This window comes from Pseudopodoces humilis, chromosome 12 (assembly GCF_049639895.1).
Source record: "Pseudopodoces humilis isolate 2021_Gansu_Grassland_sample_001 chromosome 12, ASM4963989v1, whole genome shotgun sequence".
In the NCBI taxonomy this organism is placed as follows: domain Eukaryota; kingdom Metazoa; phylum Chordata; class Aves; order Passeriformes; family Paridae; genus Pseudopodoces; species Pseudopodoces humilis.
In genome coordinates this window covers 5,098,035-5,108,084 of record NC_142211.1, presented here as the reverse complement: position 1 = coordinate 5,108,084, position 10,050 = coordinate 5,098,035, and the positions used below count along the sequence as shown (strand labels likewise).

Genomic DNA, 10,050 nt, shown 5'->3' with positions numbered 1-10,050 from the left:
GTTTTGTCCATTATGGTAATTCCTGAGTGAGCTCCCTGTCCTTATCTTAACCCATAAGCCTTTTCTTGTATTTTCTGCCCCTGTCTAGTTGAGGAGTGGGAGTGATAGAACAGCTTGATGGGCACCTGGTGGCCAGCCAAGGTCAACCCACCATACCTCTCCATTTACCTTCTTTTATAAAAGCTAGGTGAAGAAGGAGGATGGGGAGAGACATTTGGAGTTATGGTATTTTTCTCAAGTAAATGTTACACTTGATAAAGCCCTGCTTTCCTGGATATGGCTAACCCATCTGACTGCTGATAGAATATAGTGAATGAATTCCTCAGTTTGCTTTTCTTGGGCACGAAGTTTTTGGTTTACCTACTAAACTGTCTTTATCTCAATCCATGTCTTTTCTCACTTTTACTCTCAATTCTCTCCCCTATCCTACTGTGAGGAGAATGAGCACATGGCTTGTGTGGGGCTTAGCTGCCTACTGGGGTTAAGCCACAATATTTGTGGCCTACAGAATTGTAACATATACCTTCTGCATACTTTTATTTTCTTATGCTTAATTTAAAAATAAAAAGGTGTTAAGTTTCGTTCTTGCTCCATATGAATGTTACCTCATGCAATACAACATTTTAAAATTTTCTCTATTTGCTTTTTGGTGTCTTAGAATAGCCTGGTATCTGTCTCAAGGAATAGCAGGAGTTGGCAAGGGATGTCTACAATTCCTTGGTACCTTTCATGAGCTTTATCTCTAGTTTTTCTGTGACTTCTTTTTTTCCTCCTTTCCTTCTCTGCAAGCATGGTATCCATCTGTATCTGTGAATATTCTAGGGGACCTTCAAGAGCATAGTGAAGTAACATTTTTAAAGACCCTCCAGCTTACAAAATTTCCAAATGGTTTCAAACAACCATGTAGAAAATGGAATGGGTAAATCTGGGTGCAAGTCAGTGGGAGACAACTCACCACTGTGTTTGTAATCTGGGGTTGGCAGTGCACAATGCAAGATCACCAGCTTGCACTAGAGGAGTCTGTTAGTTGCATAGAGGTTAAAGTCGACAGGCTAATTGCCCCTGCTCTAGATAGTGTACTGTGACAACTTTGTAGATACTCTTACATAGCTTGGTTTAAACCTGACTTCCTTTTCAACTAATTATTTTTTTTACTATATAGTTGAACTAAATATTTTCAAAACCCTTTACTCTATAAGTACAGAACTTCAACAGCATGTTTTCATAACAGCAAAAGAAAACTGAATTTCCAGGTATAAGTAATATATGCATGCAAGTAGCACAGGGACAAGTTTTAGCCAAGAAGTGACAAGTACCCCACCCCCAGCTTCTGGTAAAATAACTGCCCCTTGTCACGATCCACAAGGTGGGATTCGTGATGTGGTTCTTTTATTCGATCTTAGAGTACAAAAGATTATCAGCAAACCAGGGACTCAAACAGCAAAACACACTTTATTGAGTGCTCATCAGCATTAATATGTGATAGAGGGAAAAGAGGAGAAAGCAAAGCATAAGAGAGAGAGAGTAAGGGGATTATAGCTACCAACGTTGAAGTCCACTCAGCCGTCCAACGACGCAGAGTCTTCTGTTCGTTGGGGAGATCTCAAAGGAAAGTAAGTTCTGGGGTGTATTTTATAGTTTTTTACAAAGCGAGGGGCACAAGGCCAAAAACAGAGGAGATTGATGACCATTTTGATGAAACCCATTGCTCAGGGGGGGCAGGTGTGGGGTACAAGTCTCTACTCGCCAGCAGGAACGAGGGCAGTGTACCGCGGCAGCACAGCAAACACACCTGCAAACAGTCACTTAGCAAGCATCCACCTCAACCAGGCCAGAGCCCCTGTACCGAGTCCCTTGTGATATTCAGGGTCTTTCCTTGCGGCAGTCGTGAGACAGATGGGAGAATCTTCGGACCGTCTCTTATACCCCTGCAGACAGCCAGTTGTACCACTTGCTCCGGATGTCATGCCCCCTCTTTCGGTCACGTGGTCTGTTGTGATTGGCTGGAAACATCCATTACCCCACGGTCTGCAAGCGTAGGGGAAGGGGGTTTGTTTTCATCTTTAGCTTCAGCGAGCGTAACAGACTGCACCGTAGTCAGAGCATTGTCTTTCCTCGCTGTGTGTTGGAGTTCCGCCGCACTGGACCGCAGGCAGGAGGTAGGAGTTGTGTCGGTTCTCTGGGCCGTCGAAGTTGCAGTTCGGGCTCCGTAGCGGGCCCTGCTTCTGCCTGCTGGAGTGCGGGGAGGCCCTCCCCTTCCCAGGGGAGGGGCCGTGGGAAACCGGGCAGACTTTAGCGCACCGTGCGCCTAGCTGACGGGAGAGATGATGTGCAATGGGGACGGAGGGTTGTGGGAAGTGTTGTGGAGTGGTGGCAGTGGGGCGACCTGTATTTTTCGCGAAGGTCGTGTGAAGACTCTATTCCCCATGGGCCCCGCTGGAGTGCTATGATTAAATAACTTCGATGTGCCGCTCGGAGTTTGTGAGTGTGTATGGGTGCGGCCTTGGCCTTAACTGCGGCTTTCTTATCGCGTCAGAATGCTGACTGCAGGGAGCTAGCGATACGGTTAGCGCAGTGTTACGATTACGCGTGCGGAGGCGGTAGAAGTGGGGTATGATCGCGCTTGGCCCTTCAGTGGGAGCCAGTAACGCAGCTGCCTGCTCTTAATGCATCTGAGTTCCACGGCAGGGCTGGCATCTTCTGCCAGCTACTCCCTGTCTTTAAAGTCGTTTCTCGAGTAGACCTTGACCAGTTCCGTGGTCACGCCGTGAGACCAGGCAGTAGCAGAGAGGTGCCTGTAATACGGTTATGTGGGGCAGAGGGTGTAGGGTGGGTAGCAAACACATTATTCATATGGCTGAGAAGCCATCCTCTCATAGCTGCATGGTGCTTCTCGAGCCTTTGCAAGCACCCGGTGCTCTTATGTAGACAGAATTTTCTCCTGCAGCACAGAGATCCTGATATATGTTTTCACTTTCTTTTTCTCTGAGTTTCTATCTCTGTAGTAACTACTGTAGTGTCATCAGCAAGGCCGGAATGAATATGTGCAAGTCTTTTCCTGCCACTGTGGTAGGGTCTGCAGGCCTGTTTTGCCCTGTGTTTTCTCTCTCAGACCCACATTTTCTTCTCCTATAAACGCTTTACAATATAATGGAAATAAGAATTATGCTATGAGGAGCAGAGCAGTTAAACTATTCTGGCAAATTATGGAGGAAAACAAGGTATTAATTCTGATACTTTTGTGCACAAATCTTGGGAATTTTAATGTAAATCCTTAAGCTTGTAGTTAGATTGAGCAAGTGTATTTTTTTGCAACAAGTACCGTTAACAGTCTAAACTGGTAGGAAAGCCAGAATTAACATGTATTAACACCTCTGTCTGTTCATAACTGCTTAATTCTTTGAAGCTGCAACTTACAACCAACAGCTGTCCCAATTGTACCATTCTTAATTCTTGTGCAAGTGTTAAACCTGACTATAACCTCCCTATTCAGTCTAACAGTAACAAAGTATACTAGTGCCCAGCTTTCAATGGATAATTTTATATTGCACTGTAGTAAAAGGTGGTGGTGTTTGGTGGTCTGGGTTTGTTGGTTTTTTTTGAGGCAGGGAGTGTTGTTAGTTTGGTTTTTGTTTTGTTTTATTTTTTAGCAAAATGTAAATGGAGGGTAAAAGCTCTCTTTAAATATTAGCTATATCATCCATGATAGAGATTGTATTTGTATGCTTTAATGTACATCAAAATGTTACTTTACCGAATATGAAGCTTGCTAAGTGGTTTTGGTTTATTGGCAGGCTTCTTTTGCCTATTAAGGTATTGGGGAGAGGATGTCTGGACAGCTGAAGTAGTAATGTTTCAAGTTTCCTACAGCTATGTAAGAAAATAGTCTCAGGTCTTAATTTTTCTTATCTAGTTACTATTTATATGCAAATTTGTTTAGGGTTTTTATCTGATATAAGTGAGAGTGCATGTGTACCTATTGCACAGAAAATAGCAAATAATGTATATTAGTAGATATTTTCTGTGAACACAGCTTGTTATTGTGTCTATTTAGGGTGGTGCTGTACGTCACTATACATACATGCTTACATAGCTGCATGTAAAAATGAATTAATGTCAGAAGACTGCTGTTAAGCAGATCTCAGTAGGAATGGTGGGGAAGGCCTGTGGTGATAAAAGGACTTGCTTCTATCAGTAGTTGGCTGCCTTCTGACAGATCTCTGAATACAGTAGAATTCCTTGAAACATTCCCATAAAGAGGTGCAAAAGTAGAGGTGTGCAGCACTGATTTTTTTTTCCCCCCTGTTGTTTCCCATATTGAAACCTTTTCTTTCTACCATCCATCTTAATGTTACTGCTGGTGTATTTAGAAACATATTCTGGTTTATGTGGTATGTTGGTGTTTTGGGGTTTTTTTTTGTTTTGTTGTTTTTGAGAGAGTGGTTATGAGGATAGAGGAGGGGGTGGTACTTGCAGTGACTCTGAAATTGAAGAAAGTGGACAGCCATATCCTGCCTGTCTTGCCATCAGGTTTGCATAATCAGATGCAAATGCACTATATTACAGTAAAGTCAGATGAGCTGTTTGACCAGTAATTTGAAGTGTTTGAGGTCAGGTTGGATGGGGGCTTTGAGCAACCTGATCTAGTGAAAGATGTTTCTGTCTGTGGCAGTTCAGATGGATTAGAGGATGTTTGAAGGTCCCTTCCAATCCAAATTACTTATTCTGGTTTCTCTTGGCACTACTTAAAAGTGTAAACCATATTTATTATATTTGAGTGAGCTGTTGGACTTATTGTTGGTTCCATACTGACATTGCATGTAAATGAACACTAATTTTTAGGTAGAATTTTAGTATGGGGAGGGACATTTGAGAGAGGCAGAGTAAAACTTGAAAGGTCATTTTGCTACATATTTTTAATAAGATTGAGGAAGTGACCTTCTGAAGTGTAAATGATGTAAGTGAAATAAGATCTACCTTGCCAAGAAACAGTACCTGCTGCAGATTATGTCACTGTATTTGGTTTGCGTGGCAAAGTTTTGGTAGTGGAGGGGCTACAGGGGTGGCTTCTGTGAGGCCAGAAGCTTCTCTGATGGCCAATAGAGCTGGTGCCAGTCATCTCTAAAGTGAACCTGCTGCTTGCCAAAACTGAGTCAATCAGCTGTTGGTAGTGCCTCTGTGATAACATATTTGGGGAGGAGGGGGAAATGTGAGAGAAACAACTCTGCAGATGCCAAGATCAGTGAAGGAGGAGGGGGTGCTCCAGGTGCTGGAGCAGATTCCCCTGCGGCCTTTTGTTGAAGACCACGTTGAGGTAGGCTGTCCCCCTGCAGCTTATGGAGGTCCACCATAGAGCATGTGGATGTGGCCAAAGGAGACTCTCTGAAGTGCCTAATGCTGTAGTAGGCTCCTGGGAGGACTTGTAACCCTGTGGAAAGGACCCATGCTGGAACAGTTAATGGAGGACTATCTCCTATGGATGGGACCCCAGGCTGGGGCAGGGGAAGAATGTGCAGAGGAAGGAGCAACAAAGGCAATATGTGATGAACTGACTGAAAATCCAATTCCCTGTTCCCTTGTGCTGCTTGGTGGGAAGAGGTAGAGAAGCTGGGAGTAAATTTGAGCCCAGAAAGAAGAGAGCAGTGGGGGGAAGGTATTTTGAGACTTGTTTTTGTCATTATCCTACTTGGATGTTTGATTGGCAGTAAATTCATTTAATTTCCCAAGTCAAGTCTGTTTTGCCTGTGTACTTGAAGAGTCATCTCCCTTATCTCAACCCACAGGCCTTTCATCATATTTTCTTCCCTCTGTCCAGTTAAGGAGGGAATGTTATAAAGCAGCTTTGTGGGCACCTGTTGTCCAGCCAAGGTTAATCCACCACAGTTCCATTAAGACAAAGAACAAGTGCTTCAGTTGAGGGACACACAAACTCACTCAAAAAACTCTCCCCAAAATAAACTGTTTTGATTAAACATATTTTTTTCTTTGAGAGTAGGTCCTATTTAAAAGTAGTGGCTGTCTTTGAATGGCTGTCCTTAGAAAAAGGCTGAGTATAATGTAGCTTTTGTTTAATCTCTGCAGGTCTGTATTTTTAGGCATGACAACATAATTTGCTACCAGCCATGTTTCTTGTCCAACAGGAAAGCAGTGAAGACTTTATTGCTATTAGCATTTATTTTTTTTAAAGAAAAAGCAGGCATACTTATATGGTTACAGTCTTAGGCTATCAGTGTATCTTGCATAAGTCACTACTTGGCAAAGTTGCTATTGGCTTACCCTTTCTTCATTTTGATTTAAAGGTATAGACTTACAAGAAATTATGGTGCATGCTTGGAGAGTAGTGGTCTTTCTGTGGGCAGGGGGCATCTAAGCTAGGGATGTGGTTTTTACCATTATAATGATATTCTAATGAGCAAAGTTCATGGCTAGGGCAAGTTCTCACCACAGAACTGGAGGAGGTTTAGCTCAGCTTGCAATATCCTGGGTAAAAGAAGGTGTTATCTCTGTTTTTCCCCTTCTAAGACTTAGATTTCTGTCTTAATTGACAATTTACTACATTACTGTAGTTATTGGCTATTGCTTCCATTGTTTAACCACTTTGGTCTTTTATCTTGTTATTTGGAACTTTGCTCCTAGTATTCATCAATACCCACATATTCTCAGAACTTCCTCTGATTGGCAGCATATAAAAATATATATATAGTAGATGGAATATTTGCACACTCATAGTTTCTATATATTTTAATAGGTATTTATATGTAGTTACACTATCTTAATATGCTTATATCTAAATATGTTTATATACAATTATAGAGAAACAAATTATATCTGTAAAAGTATAGGTATAAAATGTCTAAAAATTCTTAAATAATAGCTAATGACATAAGTAATTAAAGTTTGAATATGAATATAAAGTAAATAAACAAGGGTAAAAGGCAGGTTTGGGGTCCCCCACTTTAAAGGGCTACAGAACAAGCCCTAACATATCTGGGGTAGGGACTTCATGAAGGTAGAAGGTTGCCAAAAAGATGGAGGCAGCATGGCCAAGTCTGGATATGCTCAAGGCCTACAAACCCCTCCTAGGGAGACCCATCAAGGGACCTTCTGTGAGAACCCTGTCACGTGCAAAGAAGAGACCAATCCTTTGAGCTGGATTGAGAGGCCTCTGCATCTGAGCTCAGCCCAACAAGATGATTATGCAGTGTTACTGGACCAAACTTTAGGCTTTGTGTGATCCTGTAAGGCACAGGCATTGTTTGTTGAAATAGCTAGCCAGAACAAAATGTGAACTTCAGAGGAACACATGTATGGGGACAGTAAAGAAAAGAGCATAAAGGATTCATTAAAAAGACCATGGGAACCAGAAGAACTGAATAGAGAAGTGTTTTCTGGGTGATGAAAAATTTGATTTCTGAGATCCTCTCTCAGCTCCTTTAGTGGTTAAAGGCCCTATTTGTGATCAATCTCTGTTTTGTTTTTAGGAGAATAGCACATTGCTTAAAATGGACATAAATGGAAAGTCCAGAACTACCATATCTACCCTTCCTGTACCTCTTGCAGATGTCAGTTCTGCAGGCAAAACAGAAGCAGAGAAACCACGATGCTCCAGCGCCCCCTGCTCACCAATGCGACAGACAGTTTCAGGCTATCAGATCCTTTGTATGGATTCTAACTACCTGGTTGGATTCACAACTGGAGAGGAGCTGCTAAAATTAGCTCAGAAGTATACAGGAAATGAAGAAAATAAAGGGAAATCTGGGCTTAACTTGCACTCTAAACAGCTTGATTTAGGACTTGCATGTTCTTCCCACTTGTACAAAACTAGAAGTAGGTGCTATCAGCCATATGAGATCCCAGCAGTAAATGGAAGGAGGAGGAGATGGATGCCCAGCTCAGGGGATAAATGCACTAAGGCTTTACCATATGAAATTCACAAGGCACTTCATGGTCCCCTGCCTCTTTGCCTTTTAAAGGGCAAAAAGGCTCATTCTAAATCCCTGGACTACCTCAATTTAGACAAAATGAGCATTCAGGAACCTGCTGACACAGACATGCTACAATACCAGCTCCAGCACCTTACCCTTAGAGGGGACCGTATGTTTTCAAGAAATAATACATGAACCATGAAGCATAATCTAGAATTTAGAACCAGTTTCTGGGTATTTCTCTGCTGCAAAAATCTGCTGTCATACTGTATATGACTGTCCCCATTGTAGGTGGTATAAACAAAATGTTATTAGAAAGTAATTTATTTGAATAGAATTTTGACAATGTATTGTGTTATGAATGCAGGGAAAAAAATTTCCACAGTAAGCAGCTTCTAATGCAAATTTGACTGTAGCTGGTAGATATTTCTTTGAACATCTTTTAACAGAAAAGGCTTTTGGTTTTTGGATTTGGGTTGGGGTGTTTGGGGTTTTTTGTAGTTATCTAGCATTTAAAGTAATTTAATACTGAGAAAGTGATGGTCTGCTTGGTTGTTGCTAATTTTAGGTTGATGTTAGAAATTGCTCTTGGATAAGTACTCAAGTTATCTTTTTGTTTCTTAATGTATTCTACAATACAATGTATGTATGATTTTTTTTTTTACATCATGGGAAAGAATGTGAGCTTGGCTAATTTGAATCATCTGTTATTTTAAACTATCCTATTCAAACTTTTTGTAACTGGGTTTGCACTGGTGGTGACAAGGAAATTCACTCATAAAATAAACATTTGTTCATTTGCTACTTCAAACCTATTATATATTTTTGTTTCTGTACAGAAGTAATTGTTTTGCCTCCTTTTTTTAATAAAACTAGTTTGGAATAAGTATTTGGAATATTAGTAGATTGAATACCCTGGCTTAATTTGTCACTGAAGAATTTTTTTGTCCAAATATGACATCAAATGCAGTTTTGACAACTGTATTCTTAAATATATTTAAAACATGTTAGTATCTTATGTATAAAATTTAAATGTTTTTATACATTTTTAGGTGCAGTCTATTACTGAAGCAGTTTACAACTTCATTTTAGTTTACATATTTAGAAATTAAAATTAAGATCATGTTTGGAAATATTTGATCAGTTGTTTCTAGTACAGTTTAGGGTTTTTTTGATTCCTCAGGATGAGTAGCAAGCGCTACTCAGTACATGTGTTGTGGAAGAGTTGTTTTCATTCTGGCACTTACTGCAGAATTGTAACTGAAGGCAGTGAAGAGGAGCCCAGTAGACAGTTTTGCTGGTTTGGTTAATGTTTTCTGCCTTATTAGAATATGTATAATTGATGTGTGTTTCAAAGAGTTAGCTGCACCTCTGTAAATTTAATTTATTGAACAATGATCTCTTTAATGAACTTTTCCTGTATAGTCTTTAGTTTAAAAATGGAATATGGTCACATGCCAAAGAGAGGTTTTGTCTAAGGAATAAACACCGCTATTTATTGAAATGCTCTATGAAAATGTATTTCTGGCTGAAAAATAAAAAGAGTGATATCAATACCTATTTTTGTGGAGTCTCTTGCTGTGTAGAAAGAGGACATTTAAAAATTACAACTTTAGACCTGGGATCATTAACATTTAAAAGCAAGAATCTTATACTTCTGTGAAAGATTAGATATAAGGAAGAAATTCTTTAGGGTGGTGAGACACTGGAACAGGTTCCTCAAAGAAGGTGAGGATGCCTCTCATGGTTTAACTGGGCAGATAGCTAAACACCATGCAGCTACTTGCTCACTGTCTCTTCCCCAGTGGGAGGAAAAAAAAGGAAAATTCATGGGTTGAGATAAAAACAATATAATAGGACAAAATAATAGGTGAGAAATTATGGATGTTAAATGCAAGCAGCAAGCAGGGAGCACAGTGCCTGTGGAAAAGCAGGCCGCATAATGTTCTCAGACTTGCCTGAGAAAGCGGTCTGGGAAATCATAAGGAGGAATCAAAACAATCCTTAGAGATAGAAGACAGCCTTGCAGGTGTTGTTTGTCAGTTTCTTGTTTTCTTGCAAGAGAAGGTCGAGGGGTGGCGTACCCCACTGACCAATGATGGTGATGTATTAGTTCACTGACCAA

At 40.7% G+C, this 10,050-nt stretch overlaps 1 protein-coding gene across 1 annotated transcript; it reads left to right on the top strand.

The window, feature by feature from the left end:
• The first annotated feature begins 1,534 nt into the window (after window positions 1-1,534).
• On the top strand, window positions 1,535-9,411 carry LOC148183302 (macrophage immunometabolism regulator-like). Its single transcript, XM_088061535.1, has 2 exons — window positions 1,535-2,159; window positions 7,482-9,411. The coding sequence occupies exon 2, from the start codon at window positions 7,503-7,505 to the stop codon at window positions 8,118-8,120; it is 618 nt and encodes a 205-aa protein (XP_087917661.1). The 5' UTR covers window positions 1,535-2,159; window positions 7,482-7,502; the 3' UTR covers window positions 8,121-9,411.
• Window positions 9,412-10,050: the final 639 nt, after the last annotated feature.